Below are 21,464 nucleotides of genomic sequence, written 5' to 3' on the forward strand. Positions count from 1 at the left end.
CACTTTGGGCTGAAATGGGCGCTGTAAAACTCAGGTGGTTTTTTAAAATTGTTCTTTTGGATCGCTCAGGAGTAAAAACAAGTCACTCTCAGAAAAACGCCCGCCCCCGTGTGCTTCCCTAAGGCGGCAATCCTATGAACGCTTACCTAGGAGTAAGTCCCACTGAACTTGCCTCCAGGTCAATACGTTCAGGAGCAGTGCCGATTTACGCATAAGCTAAACAAGCTATAGCTTAGGGTCCCACTCTTGCCCCCCCCCCAAAAAAAACCTAAAGAAAACAAACCTGGATGTACATTTCCAAAATATAAGATAAAAACAAATACTGTAAAATAAAACCTACATACAGCAACCGTGTTTTGTGTTGTGTACGCTCCTATGATGTACCGTTAGTAATGGTCTGCTAGCCTGCTCCCTAAAGTATCACTGGTTTGCTCATTTGTATTTACTATAGGGTGCCTACATTCTGCTATTTATAATTATTAGTAGTTTGCATAATATATTTACACCTATTATTTCATGTTATAGCAAGTTTCTAGAGACTAGGTTATGAGTCTTGGTAAATAGTGTTTGTAAAGGAACTTTTGCTATTGCCAAATGCCAAAGTGTTTGCATTATTAAGTTGGTTATGAATAAAAAATCATTTTAAGTTAGAGCTTAATAATTATTTCACTATTAATATACTTCTTCTTAATTGTATTTCACTATTAATATACTACTTCTTAATTGTATTTCAGTTCAACAAGTACTTTGATAAAATAGATATTTTGTTATGTGCAAATGGCTTTAGATACCTATTAGGTCCATAAATTACCATATAGTGTATATTCAACATAAAAAACAGCGACAATTTGTTGTAGACAAAGGACAGCTGGACATATAAAGGGCCCCATTACCCCTTCAGTAGCTTAAGGCCTCATCAAACCTAAATCTGGCCCTGCTCAGGAGGCACGTGTAACGCAGTGACTCACACAGAGATGCAACAGGCAGCCTTCCCAGAGGATGGGTAAGAGCACAGCCTCTGCATTGTATGAGGCAGGCACATCCAGTGCAAATTACCCAACCTTGCTCCTCCCAGCTGAAACTGAATGGAGCAAGCAAAGTCCAGAGCGTTATCTCATTCAGAGATGCAATACACACCTTCCTCTTGCATTTCTATGCTTTATAGCTCTATGTGTTTTTGTAAAATAAAAAAAACATGTTGGTATTAGACACCTCAGTCTGAACTAGAAAAGTGGGATACAGCTATCTCTAATAAATAATGAAATGGGGATTTAATGCCCAGTCAGTTCTGATATGTACAAAGACCTGGATTACCTGCCCTGAAAAAAGGCGGACTGGGAGAGAAATCCAAAATGATATTTCATGCACAGCCACAGTAGGCATGTGTATGTGCTTTGATTTCACAGAAGACCTTTTAAAATTGTGGTAAACAGTTGGGAAATACTGCTCAAAGGCCTCCCACAGTATATTTCATAGACATTGTTCCAGAATGCACCACACTGGCCCCCTCGTAACTAAATGCAGTGTTATTTGTCGATAGAACAAACCCTGTGCTGCAGACAAAGCCAGAACATTTAGGTTGTGTGAAATTATGGTTTTTAATGATCCATTAAGGGGGAGGGGGTTAGAAAGAAAACAGTCACAGTCTGAAACACAGTCAGTACAAAACTATTAAAACGCACAAGGCAGATTTTTCACACAGCCTTTTTACTTTTTTGTAGAGGATAACACTAAGTAACGTAAGTTGTTATTATTTTTACCTAACACACTTAAATGGGAAAGTAGGTACCTCTATTGCTCCCTATTAACAGAGCCAGCGGAAATTAAAATAAGGCTTGAATTGGTGTTATTAAACACATACTTTGATTATTTTGGAGTAAAATGTTTGGAATCTGATTCCATATTGACCAGGTGCTGTTATGTCAAGTTTGGCTACATTTGCATTTGCAAATCTTTCTCAGATCTCTTGTAGGAATTGCCTTGTCTATCTTCTTTTTGATTTGTTAGCTTCACAATCTGGGCAACTGAGCATCATGCCATTTGGGGAAAGGGGCGTGGCTAGAGCAATTGCTTTGCACGCAGAAGGTCCCTGGTTCAATCCCAGACATCTCTAGGTAGTAGTGGGAATGTGCCTTGTCTGAAATCCTCGAAATCCCTGTCTGACATCTGACATCTTAGGATGTCTACCAGTCACTGAAGACAATACTGAGCTAGATGGACCAATGGTCTGACTGAGTGTAATGCAACTTCCTGTGTTGATTTCTTTATTGCTTCAATTGCTGACTATAACATTTACTCACAAATCTGCTGAACCAATTTGGATTTGCACAGAAAAATAAGGAGATGAGCAGAGTCAATCCCTCAAAATGGACTACAGAATAAATTACATGAAGCAGTGGAATTCAGCTGTTCTGGGGGTGCCTTCTTGTGCCCTCTCATAATTTTGCGCTCAGGGCCATGCCCCCCCCCCAAGCTATACCGCTGGAGGGTCAGTGCTGGAAGGATAGCTTGATGCTTACCTAGGGTTGCCATATTTCCAAAAGTGAAAATCCAGACACAAAAGCTGAGCTTTTTTGGCACAGTTGTTGAGCTTTTTGGGCAAAATCGCAGAAAAAGACCTTATTGAGCTGTTTTTAAGGGAAATCGGCAAAAACGAGACTGTTGTTATGTCTGGATTTTCCTGGACATTTTCCCAATTCTGGTTAATCCTGGTTACCTAGAAGGAGGCAAGGCAGTGAGGAGTGGCAGACTGGCTCTGCTGCATGGCACTAGGAAGGCAGGGAAGCCATGCAGCCCTGCCTCTGCTGCTGGGCGCTGCTGAAATGTAACCCCTGGAAACTGCGAGGGAATGAAAGAAAAGGAAGGGAAGGGAACCGCCCTGAGACCTGTGGATATAGGGTGGTATACAAATTTAATAAATAACAACCATAATAAAAATAACAGTAGTTCCCAAGACTGTTGCTTCAGCAGTGCACTTAATCTCCATGGCTGCAGCGGGGATGCATGCCCATCATTACAACATTTTTCTTAGAGTGCTTTGTTGGAACCTCAGGGTTTTGCTGAACACTGTTTAAGAAAGGCTGGCCTCGACAATGGGTGTTTCACTCTAGCCTCCTTTATGTCTAACTGGTCAGATCTGCTTTCCCAAATGTCTATCACGACTATGACCTCATTCATTGGCTAAAAACACTGAAAGGCAGGGGCAATCTACTTTCTCAAAAACAAAACCACAACTCACCACCGAAGACTGTGCCTAGTGTTGACGTTCCTCAAGTCTTGGATTCCTCAAGTGCTTCTGGTTTTTTTTTTTTTTTAATGCAAGCTGGGAATTTGGAGAGTACGTCTCATCTGGGGGAACGGCTGCTGCCCTTGCCCTCCCTGCAGATGGCCATGATTGCTTGCTACTCACTTAGCTCACTCCATCTTTCAAATGTCCTACCCAACACAGTGAAGTCTGCTTTCACTGGCTGTCTGAGGTACGTCTGAGCATTTAATACTCACCCTGTGGTGGTTTCACCACAGCTGCCTTGCCTGCTGGAATCCAGTGGAACTGAGCTACAGGTAAGTGGCTTACGGTTTGCATGCCTGCTATTCATTCAACTGTACAACAGCTTTGCTTTTCCATCCTAGTCCTCATGAAATTCTGACCTTGTGAAGATCTTTGTGATTCAAGGAAATTCTCTGCTGGAAAGGACAATCTCCTCAATTAAATGACTTCTTGCTCAAATGAGTCTTTTTGGAGAAGGGGAAGAAACTAATAAAAGGGAGAAAGAACTTTAGTTCAGTAGAGCTTTGTTTTTCATAAAGGAGGCCCCAGGTTCATTCCTGGGCATCTCTGAAAACCTAGAACAGAAGTTTTCAACCTTTTTGGGTCTACGGCTCCCTTGACCAACTACAGTCTTTCTGCGGCACCCTTGTGGGGCTCAGGAGCCCAGTTATGTCACCCCTTGCCTGCAGAGCGGGCAGCCTCTCACCCCTTTTCAAACACCCTTCCTTGTGGTGTGTTCCCTCAGCATCCTCTCTTCTGCCCTCTCCTTGGGAATAATCTAGGCAGCCACAGCTGCTGCCCCTGGTTTCTGAGCTGCCCCCATCCCGTCCCAAAGTGAGGTGCCTCCTCACACTGCCCCACAGGGGCTTTGGAAGCACCCTCTGGCCAGCTGCAAAGGCACCATTCGCCTGTGGAGCTTGTATCCAGGGCTGCTGCAACAAACAGCCGTGCAAGCCTTTAGGAGGCAGAGACGCGAGAGGGCAACAGAGGAAGGCAGGGAAGAGGGACAGAGGCCAGTGTTGCCCACAGCGCCCCTGACCATCATTCGAGGAATCCCAGGGTGCCGTGACACACTGGTTGAAAACCACTGACCTAGAGAACCACTGTCAGTCAGTGGAGGCAAAACTGAGCTAAATAGGCCAATGCTCTGACGGTATAAGGCTGCTTCCAATGTTCCTAATTCTCACAATCCAGCCAAAGTTAACAACTTAAAAGTCTGTGATAATAGCGGGAGAAACAATGAACTGCTCTCTGTTGAAATAGGTGGAACTTGATGTGTTTGGCTTGGGCAGGATCATACCCAGTTTCCCCCCTCCAAGGTAACTCTGTTTGTCTAGCAGTTTTATGTCTGCCTGGAGGACAAAGGAACCACACTTTGCTCTTTCTTTGACCCTAAATGTGGCCCTCTAGTTATCTCTGTTTGACCCTTGAGACTCCCCAGACCATGTTGGTCAGACTGGAATGTGCTCTTTAACTGTTATAATGTCTCTTACTTGCCTGGACTGAGAAGTAAGTTTGTGTGTGTACCATTTCTTGGTGACTTTTGCTTGGTTGGAATGTAATCACAGCTGTTGCAACCCTCCCTTCCATGCTGCAGCCCAAAGGTGGTCCATGAGGGAACGAGGCCCTGGGACTGGAAAAAGGTCCCCCAGCCTGATCTAGAAGAATCAAAACACTACCAAACCCTTTGTCACGTAAATACAAAACTGATAACAACACAAACAACGTAACAGGCTGTATGTAACTAAATTCTTTTTCAAATGCGATTCAACATATATCAAAATATATGGTTCTATAGACCAACTTATCATATAAACGAAACATATTATGAGAAATTAAAGTCCAGCAGATAGACCAGGAAATACAATCTACAGTATTCAGTTCTTACATTAGCAATATCCACGGTGTGGAATTATTATATCAATCTTGTAGTGTTCCATGTGAAGATGCTTTTAAGAATCTAGCGTTCCTTGTATGCAGGTATCAGACATGCAGAAAATAAGCTCGGGGTCGAATAACTAGTTAACATGCCAGAGTCTCATTCGTTATTGGAATTAACCAGACAAATCGCTCCACCGACTAAGAACGGCCATGCACCACCACCCACAGAATCGAGAAAGAGCTATCAATCTCCCAATCCTTTCCGTGTCCGGGCCAGTTGAGCTTTCTGGCATGCTAACTAGTTATGCAACCCCTGAGCTTATTTTCTACATGTGCCATTATTCTTATATAGTTACATGCAGCCTGTTACGTTGTTTGTGTTGTTGATCTAGAAGAATGGCTTATTCAGTTGGACTCTGCAGTGAGAACTGGACAACATTTGAGGCTACCATGGTTATCCTATAGACCCAACAACAGTCAAAATGCATTTTCTCTCAACCAAGATGGATACCCACAGTATTTCACACGCTGGCTCTGTAGGGATTGTCTTGAATACCAAACAGGGGGGGCCCCATCCCCATTAAAACCAGTAGAATTTTTTACCTCAGAGCTTCTTTGCTGTTCTCCTCCATTTGATAACAGAAATGCATTCTCAGAATGACCTTCACAACACTGATGGAAAAAACATCCTCAAAAGATTAACTGGCTGTCTCTTAGATAATATGGTAAAGAACTGCACACTATGATTTTGCCTTTCCTTGAGAAATGAAACAAGGCCTAGGAAATACACACTTGCCTAACTTATTCGGCAATGCTGCAAACTAAGAAGGAAAAGGAGAAAAAGAGGCTCTCGCGAAATCCGTTTGCCTGTCCTCAAAACAAGACGGAAAGGACAAATGCCGCAAGGGAGCTGCTGGAGGATACCAGGAACACCCTCACGGAACGGAAAGGCACAGTTATCAGTAGTGAACCGTTTTGAGTTCCATACCCCTCAAAAAACAATGCATGGGCAGTAACGGAATCACTGCAGTGGTCAACATTTCCCTCTGAAACAAGATCTCAGGTTGCCGCTGTCCTTGGTGCTACTGCATATTTACACTAGTCTGGGACCCCCCTGAAGCAAAGCGGCCTTCATTTCTCCAGCCCCTTTCCCAATGGCAAGCCATGAATGCTAACCCTCGTCATTTCAGGAAACAGCTCCTCTACAGGAGGATGGAACGAGTCTTGTGAGCCACTGACTGTCTTTATGCCACTAGAATGACCCTTGGAGGTCCTAGGAACTGCTTCACAACTTAGCAATGAGAGGCTAAACCAGACAGGCTACAGAGTTACCAAATCTGGCACTGCATGATGCCTTTCATTGGAAGCCAGAGGACCTGAAGCCCCAAAGGGCAGCGGCCTGTTCCAGCTCTATGAGAGCAGCACGTTAACACTGGGGCCCAAGGTGAGCACAGACACCTGTTCCTCCCCAGGGTGGACGTGAGCCACGTGGCGCGGGAACTGCTGCTTGTACCGGAAGGTCTTCCCGCAAGCCGAGCAGGCGTAGGGTTTCTCGCCCGTGTGGATCCTCTGGTGCTTGACCAGCTTGGAGTTGACGTAGAACCCTCGGCCGCACTGGGCACACTTGTAGGGTTTCTCCCCGGTGTGGATGCGCTGGTGCTCGATGAGGGAGGAGCTCTGGGAGAAGCACTTGCCGCACTCTTCGCAGCGGTAGGGCCGCTCCCCGGTGTGCACCCGATTGTGGGAAACCAGGTGGGTCTTCTTCTTGAAGCACTTGCCGCAGAGCGGGCAGGGAAAGGGCTTCTCCCCGGAGTGGGTGCGCTCGTGCTTCAGCAGGTTGGAGCTCAGGGAGAAGCGCTTCCCGCAGAGGGTGCAGGTGTAGGGCTTCTCCCCGGAGTGGGTGCGCAGGTGCTTCACCAGGTTGGAGGTGCGGCTGAAGGCCTTCCCGCACTCCCGGCAGGGGAAGGGCGTCTCGCCGGTGTGGGTGCGCTGGTGTTCCGTCAGGGCGGAGCTCCGGCTGAAGCCCCGCCCACACTCGGGGCAGGCAAAGGGCTTCTCGCCGGTGTGGATCCTCTGGTGCCCCATCAGGGTAGAGCTTTGGGAGAAGCGTTTCCCGCACACGTTGCACACAAAGGGGCGCTCCCCGGTATGGATTCTCTGGTGTTCGATGAGCACAGAGCTCTGCGAGAAGCTCTTCCCGCACTCGGTGCAGTGGTAGGGCTTCACCACCGGCTTGCGGGGGGCAGGGGGAGGAGGTGGTTCCAGGATACCCAAAAGGTTGATAAAACCTGGAGGATCATAGGAAGTCTCCTTTGCCCGGCGCTTTCTCACCTGGCTCCTCCATCTCTGTTCCTCTACCTTTGGCTGACTGTTGCAGTCACTGGGACTCTGGGAATTGTTTGGAGGATGTGGCTCGGCCTCTGTTGTGTCCTCACCATCTCGGTCCATCAGGTGTCTTCCAGCACCTCTGCTGCTTTTTGGTGCTTCTCCTCTCTGCTCAGTGCTCAAAGTCATTTCCAGTGCCTGCACCTCTCCTCTTCCTTCAGGGACTTCTATTCTGAGATCTTCTGCCTCCATCTGGCTTTCAAATCCAGCATCTGCTGAGAGGAACAAAGCAGAAGAAGTAGAGCCTGTGAAGGAAACTGACTAGCTAGGTAGTGAAGAATATTCACTGCAATATCCCTTTTGAGAACAAAGAAGCCACTGACACATTACTACTGAAAGCTATCTTAGGGTGCTGAGATTCAGCCACTGACATGCCAGCTTACAGTGCTCAGGGAGCTTTTCCTAGGATGAGAGAACATTCAGGGCACTATGTCTATGTTTATCATACTTTACCCCCACCCCCTGATTGCCTGGGTTGCTAAAGTATGAACCTGGATCAGATCACTAAATTAAATGCCAGCCTCAATCTTGAGAAACTTTTAATAATACAGTACATAGCAAAGCAAGAGAAAGTTTCAAGGGGATAGGAAAGAAAAACCTCCACAAGCCTGAAACAGGCAGGCAGGAAAGAGACCCTCTGATAAAGAGTGGGGAACACACTGCTTGTCTTGCCAAAGTAGTTAACTGCACCCCTTAAAAATGTTTTATTGTTCTAGAATACCCAGCTCCACAGAATATAACCAAGGTTTCCCCACCAACATATTGTTCCCATTCCAGGGTGTTTTAAAAGCAGTATTTTCCAACCACACAAATTCCCTGTCAGATCTCCATACCATCCCTGTCACTTAAGTGCTTTAACACATACTAGCCTCCCACTCACCCATTTTTCCAACTTCAAATTATCAGGTTTCCGGCTGCACACCAAAACAAACCCGTATCTCATTCCAGATTTACAGGAAATTTTTTGATCTAAGTTCCAGAATGGGTGCTTTGTTGATCTCAAAAAATACAGGTATAATGATTTTCAATCCTATTTATCACACCATACATTGTGATAATGCATCAAGTTTTCAAAGTGCAGAAAACGGTGTCTTTTTTTGGGAGGGGGAGTCCTGTGCATCTCTAAAGCTGCCTAACTTATTAGTATAACTGCTCACATAAAAAGGATTAAGTTGAATATTCTTTTTATCCCATGCATCTCCATTAACCTGAGCATGTAAGATACCCCCTAAACACCTATAGCTGTGAAACACCTGTAAGATACTGCCCTGAAGACCTATAGCTGTGAAAATCAGGCGGCTTGTGTTTCCAGAATTTTGACACTAGCTGCCTTTAACGAAAAAAGGCATTCTTGCTTGCTTGCTCCTTTTTTTGTTTGTTCGGTGGGGCAGAACGCGATCGCGAACCCTTCACTCGGTGGATTTTATTTTATTTTTAATTGCAACCTAACATTGAGCTTCTGGCTGCACCCCACCGCACCCCTTTTCTTTTTCCAACGCTACTCCCTAACGGAGATTTGCTCTCCCTTACTTACCTTGGTCGGGGGATTCCTCCCTCCCTTCCGCACCTTGCGAGCTCTCCCCTTCCATCTTCGGGGAAGCTTTTCTCACGAACTCCCCACTGCAGACGGAAGCCAGGTCCGTTGCAAAAAAAAAAAAACCACCACCCGCGGGCAGCAGTTGCCACAACCTGGAGGCTGGCGAGTCGGTAACGCCAGCGGAGGAGGAGGAGGAGGGAGCCCAGAGATGACGTCACATCCTCACTGGCTTCCACGTGATGCAGGGGGAACCTGGACCAGAGGGGAGGGAGGGGGGATCCTGGAGGCGGTTGCCGGGATACTGGAGGGAACGCGCGAGGCCTAGAGCCTCCTGAGCCCCGAGCTTGCTTTTGTGGGGGGCGCAGAGCCTAGAAAGGGGTCCCTTGTTTTAGGCGGCCAAAGGAAACAAAGCAATAAGTTGTTTGCTATATCCACGTAGCTAAGAGAATGAACAGATCCTCCTCTTTCGTATTAAAAAGGGAAATCCACTAGGTTGGGGTTGGGGAAGCTTTCACACACCCCCATAGTTGTCTGTACGATAAATCATTTAATGTGCCAACACAAATAGAAGTTATTAATAGTGCAGTTGTTGTGCAAGGATTTTATTATTTTGACCGGAATGTACTTGAAACCAGGAATTTTGAATCGCAGAAATAAAGAAAATCACCAAACCATCAGTTCTGGCAGGTGGGGGGAGGGCACCTAAATTATTTAATTTGGTATTTGAATTAGCAACTGTATTATAATTTGGCATTGTTACAATGAGGCTATTATTGGACTGTTATTGAAAATTAATAAAAATGATCAAAAAAGTTACCTGTACATTTTAATCTATCAATCTACCTATTTTCAATTCTATTAATACTTGTTTTGTGGTTATTGTTCCTTCCCTGCCCACTCCCGTTTTTAGCTATTCCTATTTTATCTGTAAGTCCCCCCCCCAATCCCTGTCAGAGAAAATAGCACTGATATATGATATTCGGATGAAGGGGCAGTTTACTAAATAAGTAAAAGTTGTGCCACTGTGATCTCTGAAGGGCAATATATAAATTTAATGAATAAATAATAATAGTACCAGCTTCCTGTGAAGCAGAGGACTTTTTTTTTTTTTTGCTGGTGCAATTCCTGCTGAAACGCAAGAGGCACCATCTATATTTGGTTTGTTTGTCTAATTAAAAATATTTTTATAAGCTGCCTAGTTTAGCTTTAAAAAAATGTTTAGCTGTGCCCTCCCAAAGTGATGCACATCAACAATAGTAATGCAGGCACTTCTGAAAAGAATATGCTGCGAAGGGAAGCTGCTCTGGTTAAGCCATTCAAAGCCTTCATTGAAGGTAGGGGTGAAGAAAAAGGTCTTTCCGTTTTGCTTAAGTGCCTGAACAAGGTGCAAGTCATTTGAAAGTGAGTTCCACAGCTGTCAACCACCACCAAAAGGCCCTGCAGGTGCATGAACATCACCTGTCAAGCCAGTCTTTGGATGAAGGGCAGTATATAAATTTAATGAACCAAATAATCAGAATGCGTCCTGATGCATTTTAATTATTGTTTTGCACTAGTTTCTTTATTTTGATCTGTATTTTAGCACTGATGTTTTTACGTGTTGCAAGTCACCTTGAATCCTGACTTGGGAGAAAGGTGGGATATAAATGTGTTAAATAAAAGTGTTAAATTTTTTAAAATGTCCTGCTGTTCAAGACGGCACTGCCATTTACACAGCAATCCCATTGAAAACTTGAGTCACCTGTTTTAATTGCTGTGTTATTTTAACAGGATTACTATATTAAACATTAAACTATGTTTTTATTTTAATGGTTGCATAATTGGTTGTTAGACTCTATATTTTAAGGTAGTCACTAGCTTTACCTTTATGATGACTTTTAATTGTTTTACCATGTGTGATTTATTTTTATGTGTGCTGCTTAGAAATGCAAATTAAGCGTTATATAAATGCCTTAAATAACCATACCACTTAGAAAACTATTTTGGATCAAGTGGTGTATATAAATAATGGTGCTGCTTCATGGAAGAGTGACTGTAGGTCTTACAAGGGAGAACACATGACAGCTTTGTATGATTGTATGATTCTCCACATGTTTTGGATGTTCCTCTCTTCCACCTACACAAAACAGTTAGACAAAAGGATGGTCAAGATGAACAACTGGGTGAAAAACATTTATTTTGGTAACTTACAATAAAGGGGGTTTAGGTATACACAATTTGTTCACAGTTGATTTTTCTCAAGGGCAGTTGATACATGGAATAAAAATACCGTCTCAAAGACAGTCAAAAACTAAAACCAAAGAGCCTGTTGCACCTTAAAAACCATTTGATTTATTGTGGTATGAGTGTACTTGAGAACTTTATGCTCTTTCCCTCTTTTTCTTTATAGACTGCCCTTCCTCCCAAAGGAGACCAGGGCTGCTACAGGCTCACACTACAACTCTTTCAGAATTGCTCGACGACCTTAGGTAGCAATACATCCTTTTTTTAATGCTCTTAATAAAATGTCCTTGCCGCTGACAAGGAGAGAAGCTTAAGTCAAGCTTTGGGGACTGTCCGGATAGTCTGGATGCTCACCAGCACAACAAACGTGTGTTGAGTTTCTCCTTTGGTGTGAGGGCTCCAAACCCCTCACTCCTTGGGGAAGTGCTTTTTGTTAGGGGGATATTGCTCCCCCCCCCCAAATCTGCTTATCACTGGGAACATGCAATTCCATGCCAAGCTCATGGGGCCACCTGAAGTGCTATCTGAAATGTGGCTGTGTGCACATTGTTGCCGGTAGTGTCCTTGGCATCATGGATGGGGAATGACCCGACTCCCCACAGTGCCCCCACTGGATGCTAGTGCAAGCTGCAGAGGGGGACCCGTAGAGAAAGCAAAAGGGAAGTCACATTCATCTTGGAGCCTCTCCAGGAAAGTCTTAAGAAATCCCAACTCAAATGTCCCTGCTCCCTCTAAAGAAGCGATGAGGACCTTGTAGCCTTCTAGATGTTGAACAGCCTCAGCCAGCATGGCCAATGATTGGGGATGATGGAAACTGTGGCCCAGCAACACTGGGGGGTGGGGAGCAGGTTCTACACCCTTGCTCTCATGCAGGTGTGTGGAAGCTTTGGCCCTCCCAGCACCTCTGGCTGTTGGCCACGTTTGCTGCAGCTGATGGGAGTTGTAGTTCAGCGACAGCCCTGGAGGTCCAAAGACCTCCCCCCCCCCCTTGCTCCAAAGGCGGGATGATGTGCGCTTCAGCACACAAAGGAGGAGCACTCCTTTGTCCTGTCACAGGGAGCTGAAACTGACTGGCTTGAAGGCAAAGCGTATAGAAGTCCTTTGCCAGTTTCACTTTTGCAGCAAGCCGAGCTAGAAGTCTCGAAAAGCAGGGCCAGGCTGTGAAACAGACTTCTGCATACTCTGCAGGAGTAATAAAGAGTAAGGAGGCAGAGGGATGAAGTGAATGACAGAGAAGAGCATAGAAGCAGGGGTTAGGCAACTAGGAGGACAGATTGGCAGGTTAGCACACAGAGATTATTAGCTTGTCAGACCACTTTCTGATGTCAGTTCCAGGAGAAAAAGAACCAGCTCTGTTCCATATGATTAATTCTTTTTTTGCCTAGTGACCTGGAGGCAAGTACTACTCTCCAGAGGTGTGCAACTGTTCACACACCTGCAGCATGGCTACGTATGCTGGGCAGGAGAACCATGACAGCGAACACCGGACTTGGGAGAAAACACTGGAGCGCCAACCACTGTGTGCTGAGACTCTTCATTTGAGTGCTCAGCCTTTCCCCAACCTATTGGGGAGCACATAAATGCTCTGCCAGTCATGATCAGGGAAGCAAGGAGAAGAGATCTGATGGGTGCAGAGTCGAATCATAGAAGTGTAGAGCTGGGAGGGACCTCAAGGGTCATCCAGTCGAAGCCCTTGCAATGCAGGAATGAAGTAGAGGGTCCGATCAGAAGCTCTTTTGTTCCAAGGAGCTAAAGCTAGTCAAAGAGGCCTGGGATACAGCTCTACAGGGGCCTAGAGGGAGAGACAGGAAGCGAGTGAAAGGGGCTACTATCATAAAGAACCCGTAGGGCAGCCCTGCTCTCTGCTTTCTCAGATATTTTGCAGCAGAGGGGGCGTCTCCGCCCAGGGGTGCAAGGCGAGAGCGGCCACCGGCTCCTCCTCCACAGGGTGCACCTGTTTCTGGTGACGGGTGAACTGCGGCTTGTAGCGGAAGGCCTTGCCGCAGACTGAGCAGGTGTAGGGCTTCTCGCCTGTGTGGATCCTCTGGTGCTTGATGAGGTTGGAGCTGACACAGAAGCCCTTCCCGCAGTCCGCACACTTGTAGGGCTTCTCGCCGGTGTGGATGCGCTGGTGCTCGATCAGAATGGAGCTCTGGGAGAAGCACTTGCCGCACTCCTCGCAGCGGTAGGGCCGCTCCCCGGTGTGCACCCGGTGGTGGGACACCAGGTGGGTCTTCTTCTTGAAGCGCTTCCCGCACAGGGAGCAGGGGAAGGGCTTCTCCCCGGAGTGGGTGCGCTCGTGCTTCAGCAGGTTGGAGCTGAGGGAGAAGCACTTGCCGCACAGGGCGCAGGTGTAGGGCTTCTCGCCCGAGTGGGTGCGCAGGTGCTTCATGAGGTTGGAGGTGCGGCTGAAGGCCTTCCCGCACTCCCGGCAGGGGAAGGGCGTCTCGCCGGTGTGGGTGCGCTGGTGCTCCACCAGGGTGGAGCTGCGGCTGAAGCCCCGCCCACACTCCAAGCATGTGTAAGGCTTCTCGCCGGTGTGGGTGCGCTGGTGCTCCACTAGGGTGCTGCTACGGCTGAAGCTCTTCTCGCACTCGCTGCACGTGAAAGGGCGCTCCCCTGTGTGGATCCTCTGGTGCTCAATCAGATTGGAGCTCTGAGAGAAGCTCTTCCCACAATCGGTGCAGTGGAACGGCTTCTCGGGTGCACGGCGGGGCAAGCTCGGCGGGGCCTCTAAGATGCCCAGGACATTGATGTAACCCCCCATGGCCGGCGCGTTCGATCTCCTGCGGCGACGCCTCAGTGGCGGGGGGTTTACCCGGCAGATGTTCTGAAGCGTTCGGGGGGCATTTTCCGCAGCTGCCACATTGGGAAGAAATGCCACTTCCTCGTTCACCGTCCCGTCACCTGTGTGGAGAATATTATAAGCATCTCAGCCCCATATGTACTTTAAAAAGCTTGGCTCCCTGCCCATATTGAGGACAAGTTGCCACCAGAGATTAGGATTTCCCAGGCTACGTCAGACCAGTTGTTCGCTCTGCTCAGGGTTCTCTCATGTGACAAACAGCCACTCAGCAGAAATCAGGAAATTGAGCGTAAGATTGATGCCCTGTTTAAGAATTGTAGGAGGTGGGTGAGTGGTAAGGGGAGATGCTGGGGCTGCCACCACAAATGCCACTCCTGATATCCCTATTCCCAGTTGTATACAACTGTTACGTAATTATTAGAGGGATGACCAGGGAGGTCATTGGAGACTATGACCAGGGAGATCAAGGGTGAAATTTACACTCAGCTGCAAAGCTCACTGCATGGCTGATCAAATCACTCTCTCTCAGCTTAACCTGCCTCACTGTAGTGAGGATAAGAGTAAGAATAACATGTAAGTAAACATAATATTCAATGGAACATGAACATATGTATACTCAAAGGTAGTCTAATAATATCACACATGTTCCAGGGCTGAAGACTGATACTAAAAACAAGTTATGGGCTTCAGCCTTTGCATTTGCTGTCTAGCACTGAATTTGGCAACAACCGGCAAAAACTAAGTTTCTACTGCTCATAGTTTTGAAAAGGAGCTTGGGAGCATCTCCATTTCCTCATTTAATTCCCCCCCAGTGTTTCTTCACTTCTCAATCAAAAATTCCAACTTTTTGCAAAGCCTCAGCCCCAGAAACAGAAGAAATTATGTAAAACTTAGTATTTATGCATAGGCATGCATAGTTTGCATAATTCATTGATTTCAGAATATGAGCATCCAGGTCACAGAATATGTATTGGGAGGTGGTTTGGAGCACAAAGTACAGACACACGTACCTGTGCAAGGATTTATTCAGCCAAATGAAAGGAGGGAGTCACTTTTGGGCGCAGCATATACAGTCATATGCTGAACATGCACTTATTTACTTTGGCCTTTGACACCAGGGATATATATATATATATGGGCGAAGGACAAGTGTAAAATCTAATAATAAAAAATGAGAATTAGTAACAACAATAACACAAAAAGAATGATTGTGTGTGCCTGAGGTGTATAGTAGACTAACATTTCTGTAATAGGACTACAATACAAAGTGTGTTCCAAAAATCTGAATAAGTGAATATTCCCTTGTGGCAATGATTCTATTAACTTATTTTAAGAGAAATGAAGTGAATCTGTCAATCTGAAGTGAATTAATGGGGAAATAAGCTATATAATTGCATTATAATTTTTTGTCAATAAATAATACAGTGTGATCGTGCCCAATTTCTCACCTGAAAAGATTGTTCCCCTTGGGACCTCCCCATCCTCAGACACCTGAAATTCTGGAACATAATTTCCATCAACCTGGGCCATCCAGAAGACCAAAACACACTTTGCTGAGCTGAAAACCTGCTAGTGAGAGATGCAGAATCAAGATTTCATGTCCACTCTCTGTTCTAAATATGTTTCAATGTAGGGGAAAACAATTATTGCTACACACTCAATCAATCATGAATGTGCAGTTCCTCAGAACATATAGCCTGTGGAACTTTCTATAGTTACAGTAAACATAACACCAGTCATTAAGATAATTGCATAGGTATTAGTCGCAGTAAATAAAGCTAGGCTAGCACAGGGTGGTTGGCAACGTGCATGTAGAGCTGGAAAAGGTGTGGGAAAAGGCAACCAAAACAACCAGAAAGCTAGAGTAAATAAAATAAAAATATAGAACCCTCTGAGATAAACTAGGTTGATAGGGCAGGAGGTCGTAACAACGAGTTAAATATGGAACGAATGCAGAAGGCCTATTCGCATGTCCGTGGCTAGTCATTTGTTTTGTTCTGCACCCCCCCCCCCTTAGGGCAAGCGTGTCCTCTGAATCACTTGCCCTGGTCGCAAGCCACAACGCAGCCAGCTGCAAAACTTCCCTACTGCTGCTTGACCCCGCCATGTAAAATTGCGGCTTCCGCCAGCGACGGCAGTTCTAAGAGAATGAGTCACTATGAAAGGAAAAAGCAGACCAGATGGTGGGGGGGAATCCAAACAAACCAGCTCGATGGGTGAGCAAAATATGAAACCGATACTTACAATGCACGCCCACCCCCTATAGAGGGAGAAAATAAGCCACAGATCGCCGGAGACAGGATCAAGGAAAGCCACCCGCAGGAGGAGGATCGGTCCCTAGAGACGCAGTGCAACGACTCTTCTCGCCTTCCTAAAGCGGCTGCCACCCCAGTTTGAGAAGGGGGGTGGCACGAAACCCCTGCCCGCCCCTCTTTCCAGCCCCACAGCGCTGCATGCATGGATTACTGAGATGGGGGGGGGTTGGAAAAGGAGGGAGTGCGTGGGAAAGGAAAACAAAGTCCTGGGGCGCGTTTCCGTGCAATGGCCTCCAAAGAGATCGCAGTGCAGGCTGAGAAGACCACGGAGGGGGGAGGATCAAGCAACAACCTCCCCCATCCCCCCTTTTTTGCAGAGCTCCGGGCGACTGCAGAGCGCGATTCCTGCCCCCTTCCTATTGTTTCTCCGTCGCAACTCCCCCCACCCAACCCTGAAAAGCAACCCGATCCTCCCCACTTCCCACCCCCGAGAAACCAGCCCCCCACCCCTCCCAAAGGAAGGCTCGCAATCGCTCACCAGACTCCCGGGAAACCCCAGACTGCGGGCGCAAGAGGCGCTGTGCCCCGTCGAAGGCCGTCCCCAGGAAATCCCATCCTGGCATCAGGCGTTCCCCTTGCGCGAGAGGGCGCCGCCCAGCCCTCCCCTTCCCTCGCCGCAGTGCCGGGAGGAGGCGTCGGATTTGCGGTGGTTAAAAGGACAGAGGCCACTCGAGGGCTGCGACACGCGCGTCCCCGAGACAAAGCCGCCTCTGCCGCCGCCTCCAGAAGGTTGCAGCCCGCATCGTTTCCCCAGAAAGATTCCTCCTCGCCGTCCCGGGAAGGGAATAGACAACAAAGGGGCTCCTGGGTTTCTAAGCTCTTCTTCCATGCCAGTCATCAGCATCCCTAACCCCCCACAATGTCTCTAATTCAGCCGACTTGTTTTTTCCAGGCGATCAGAACTGTAGAGGGTGGGACTGAGCCCTGTTTGTGTTAGGAGTAAGAACACATACGTCGCTGCATGTCTTGGATAGGGACCTGAAAGTGGCAGCCATAGAATTGTAGAGTTAGAAGGGACCCTGAAGGTCACCTGGTGCAAAATGTATGAATCTCAACCCAAGCATCTGTGACAGATGGCTATCCAACGTCTGCTTATAAAGCTCCAATAAAGGAGACCCGCAACCTCTTGTGGGAGTCTGTTCCGCTGTGGTGGCGCTGTGGTCTAAACCACTGAGCCTCTTGGGCTTGCCGATCAGAAGGTCGGCGATTCGAATCCTCGCGGCGGATGCTCTGTCCCACCTTCTGCCGACCTAGTAGCTTGAAAGCACACCAGTGCAAATAGATAAACAGGTACCGCTGCAGCGGGAACACAAATGGTGTTTCTTTGTGCTTTGGCTTCTGTCACGGTGTTCTGTTGCACCAGAAGTGAGTTAGTCATGCTGGACACATGACCCAAAAAGCTGTCTGTGGACAAACGTCTGCTCAATTACAGCCGCAACATGTGGCTAATGAATATAGTAAATGTGTTATTATTATTATTAGTAGAATGTCATTCAAAATTTACAATTCATCAACTTCAAAATATCAGGCAATAACCAAGAAGTAGTGAACAAAATGAATTGCTGGCGGGGAACACCACAACGCCTTTCAATAGATGATATCCCAAACAGTATATCTGGAATTGCTGGCGGGGAACACCACAACGCCTTTCAATAGATGATATCCCAAACAGTATATCTGGATTGAATCAACTTTTTCCAAGATGAATCTTTGTAAGCTGATGATGAAATTGAATACATTACATATAGTGAATGACAACAAAAATAATACTGAGCCATCTGTATATTAAATAACGAATAAATACCGGTAATAAATGAGGCATACATACCAAATAGTTTTAGATAGACTATCCATACAGGTAAATGTAATACTTGCGGATCAGAGCTCACTAACCAGTGTAGCTAACTGATACTGATAAAACAGATGTAAAGAATTTATAAGGTTATTCACAGGTGTGGGAAATAACTGTGTATTTATACTCAGATCCAAACGGTAACCTTGCTAAGCAAATCAGTCTCTTAAGCTTAAGGCAAGAAATAGTATTCTTTATGAAACTGAATATCAATATACTTATCACGGCTTTGAGATTAGACCACCGAAGAAGCCCGGAAAACTACCTTGGGAGTGTGCTACCTGCAAGCCCCAGTAAAAGGGCCCCATTGGGGGCGAACAGCGGCCTCCTGAATACTTGGACTGCCAGGGCGAAACAGGTGCAAAACGCCGGCACCCTGTCTACAACTTCACTAACATCCATCTACAACTTCACTAGCATCTCTCAGTATTGTGAAAAACACCAAACTTACTCTTTAATGGTATCTTCATGAACTTACTTAAAAAGATAAAGAAAACAAAAGACTGAGTTAAGCATTTGAAAAATCCATTGAAACCAGACATCGTAGGTTCATCTTAGTTTGGGTAGTTCGTAAGTCTCTGGCTTTGCACAAGGTTTTGCATGTTTCTCAGAAATTGATAAAGAATGTATAATTATTTTAGTAATTATTATGTGTATATTAGTCGCCAACGTGTTGCATGAGTCGTACTACTAATCCAGGGGTCACCAAACTTTTCCAGCAGGGGCCAGCTCCACCGTCCCTCAGAGCTTGTGGGAGGCTGGACTATATTTTGAAAAAATAATAATTAATGAATTCCTACGCCCCACAAATAACCCAGAGATTCATTTTAAAGAAAAGCGCACATTCTGCTCATGTAAAAGCACACTGATTCCCAGACTGTCCAGATTTAGAAGGTGATTGGGCCAGATCAGGCCCCTGGGCCTTAGTTTGCCTACCCATGCCCTAATCATTAGGGCTACTTGGTGATAAGAGGACTCAGGAGGAGCCGCACGACAGAGCAAGGGCTGTAGCTCAGTAGTAGAATATCTGCCTTGAATGCAGAAGGTTCCAGAATCAATCCCTTGCTTCTCTAGGCAGGGCTAGGAGAGACTGTCTGGAGCCCTGGAGAGCTCCTGAGAATCATTGTAGATAATACTGAATGTGAGCTACACCAATGGTCTCACTCAGTGTAAAGCAGCTTCCTATGTGGATAGCTCAGTTAGTTAGAGTGCGGTACTGATGACACAAAGGTTGCAGGTTCGATCCCTGTATGGGAGAGCTGCATATTCCTGCATTGCAGGGAGCTGGCCTAGATGATCCTCAGGCTCAGGGTCCCTTCCAACTCTACAGTTCTGTGATGGTTTACTCAGAAATAAGTCCCAGAAATATGCAGGGCTTTCTTCCTAGTAAAAAAGGTAAAGGACTCCTGGACGGTTAAGTCCCGTCAAAGGCGACTGGGGTGCGCCACTCATCTTGCGTTCAGGCCAAGGGAGCTGGTGTTTGTCCGCATACAGCTTTCTGGGTCATGTGGCCAGCAAGACTAAACCACTTCTGGCGCAACATAACACTATAACAGAAGTCAGAAGCACACGAAAATGCCGTTTACCTACCTGCCACAGCAGTACCTATTTATCTACTTGAACTGGTATGCTTTCAAACTGCTAGTAAATGCGTTGAGGATAGTGGCCAAAGTTAGCAGCATAACAAGACTCGCTTTGGAGTATAAATGCATGAAATTGTACTGTTAGTTTTATTTTGGTTTATTCTCTTACATTCATATGCCACCTTTCTACCATCATAAAACCCAAGATTGTATTATAGTTCTATCCAGGCACTGACCAGATTTAGACCTGCTTAGCTTCAGAAAGGTATTTTAGTTATTTTATATAGTGCATAATTGTATCATTTTTGTAGCCTCATGTGCCGTCAGAACATACTCTGGGACCAGCCCAATAATAGCCTTGAGGAAATCCAAGGATGCTTTTGCTGGCAGTTGCTTGCACAATGAGAACACCCTGTCCTGGATTTCTCAGAACTGATCTCCAAGGAAATTCCTGGGTTACTGAACCCCACTCCACCCAACCTTCTCACCCAATGAGGACACAGCAAACTTGGAATTGGGAAGGTCACATTTACTAAAATCCATCTGTAAGGCACATATAACATCACTTCACAAACATTCCTTTTCCATATCCTTTTTACATGTAACAAAGTCCTGAGTTGATGAAGCATGGTTCCCCCCCCCCCCCAGTTTCATAAAAATTCACATTGCGTTGGCATATCTTAGGGAATATTGACAAGAATAGTCTGATAAAATGGAATGACAAATAGGAATGACAAAAAGGAGAGGCAAAGGTGGTTCCTTGTAGCAGAGCGATTTGCATCAAAAGTTGTGTATTCAAAACTTTATTTTAGTTCATAAAATTTGTTGTTATTCTGCACTACGACTCCCATCACCCCTGATCACTGGTCTTGCTGGCTGGGGTTGATGGGAGTTTTAAAAGCAATTTACAAGATCATCTGCTATTATGACAAAAACCTAATTTCACCCTTTGTGCACCTTCCTTATTCCTTTGAAAGGAGCTGGGAGGTGTGAGCAGGGAATGGTGTTCACAATAGGGATTAACAGATAGATTGGAGAGATCAGGGCAGCAAAGATGGCTCACTTAATGAGTCTACCTGGTTTGTGTTGAAGGACAATAAACGATCAGTTAATTAATTTGCCACTATATGCTTTAACTGCTTGGATTTTCAGCAAAAGACTAAAAGTGTCTGGATTCTGTCAAAACCATAACTTCCTTGGCAGAATCATATTAGCAAACATGGGTAAGTCAGACAGTCCCTCCCACCTGCCCTGTCATTCTATGACTCTATGTTCTCCACAGTTCGCTAGAGGGGCTTAGCACAGGCTCACCACAGACCACAATTAGGGCAGATCACTTAACATTACTTTTTCCTGATTGGGAGGAGAGCAAGTAACAACAGAAGTGGAGTCGAAATAGCGTTGCTGAGAAACAAGATGGTGATGTCAGCATGCTTAGGCAAACCAGTGTTTAAATTTTCCCAGGCGTGTTTTGCTACTGGCACACAACTACATGGAGATTTCTGGATGCCAGGCTGGCGGTCACAGTTTTAAAACCTCTGTCCTACTCCATAGTTAATACCATTTCCATTTCCACAGTGTGCGTTTCTCCTTCTTGCATACTGGGTCAAGAGA

General features: G+C 46.0%; 2 protein-coding genes across 6 annotated transcripts; both read right to left on the reverse strand.

The window, feature by feature from the left end:
• Positions 1–1,579: 1,579 nt before the first annotated feature.
• On the reverse strand, positions 1,580–9,453 carry LOC310830649 (uncharacterized protein). Of its 2 annotated transcripts, none has more exons than XM_083710458.1 (2): positions 9,069–9,453; positions 1,580–7,746 (listed from the first exon to the last, which is right to left on the reverse strand). In XM_083710458.1, the coding sequence occupies exons 1-2, from the start codon at positions 9,121–9,123 to the stop codon at positions 6,560–6,562; spliced, it is 1,242 nt and encodes a 413-aa protein (XP_083566584.1). In that variant the 5' UTR covers positions 9,124–9,453; the 3' UTR covers positions 1,580–6,559. The 2 variants fall into 2 exon arrangements, with proteins under 2 accessions (XP_083566584.1, XP_083566583.1); XM_083710457.1 differs by having other exon boundaries at positions 5,933–7,749; positions 9,069–9,262.
• A 1,777-nt stretch (positions 9,454–11,230) lies between these two features.
• Positions 11,231–17,170, reverse strand: LOC310830650 (uncharacterized protein). 4 transcript variants are annotated; one of them, XM_083710459.1, is made up of 3 exons: positions 16,894–17,170; positions 15,549–15,666; positions 11,231–14,201 (listed from the first exon to the last, which is right to left on the reverse strand). In XM_083710459.1, the coding sequence occupies exons 2-3, from the start codon at positions 15,628–15,630 to the stop codon at positions 13,165–13,167; spliced, it is 1,119 nt and encodes a 372-aa protein (XP_083566585.1). In that variant the 5' UTR covers positions 15,631–15,666; positions 16,894–17,170; the 3' UTR covers positions 11,231–13,164. The 4 variants fall into 4 exon arrangements, with proteins under 4 accessions (XP_083566585.1, XP_083566586.1, XP_083566588.1 ...); XM_083710460.1 differs by having other exon boundaries at positions 15,549–15,669; positions 16,894–17,013; XM_083710462.1 differs by having other exon boundaries at positions 16,345–16,912.
• Between the last annotated feature and the right edge of the window lie 4,294 nt (positions 17,171–21,464).

The sequence above is a fragment of the Podarcis gaigeae genome (genome assembly GCF_964106915.1).
Source record: "Podarcis gaigeae genome assembly, chromosome: 13".
Classification (NCBI taxonomy): Eukaryota; Metazoa; Chordata; class Lepidosauria; order Squamata; family Lacertidae; genus Podarcis; species Podarcis gaigeae.

What these genes read in the sequence shown, in the direction of transcription:
- LOC310830649 (XM_083710457.1), bottom strand. Translation starts at nt 9,123, where the DNA reads ATGGAAGGGGAGAGCTCGCAAGGTGCGGAAGGGAGGGAGGAATCCCCC. An exon ending in GGAGGAATCCCCCGACCAAG is followed by an intron (nt 7,750 to 9,068) that starts GTAAGTAAGGGA and finishes TGTTCCTCTCAG; the next exon opens with CAGATGCTGGATTTGAAAGC.
- LOC310830650 (XM_083710459.1), bottom strand. Translation starts at nt 15,630, where the DNA reads ATGGCCCAGGTTGATGGAAATTATGTTCCAGAATTTCAGGTGTCTGAG. An exon ending in AAGGGGAACAATCTTTTCAG is followed by an intron (nt 14,202 to 15,548) that starts GTGAGAAATTGG and finishes TTCTCCACACAG; the next exon opens with GTGACGGGACGGTGAACGAG.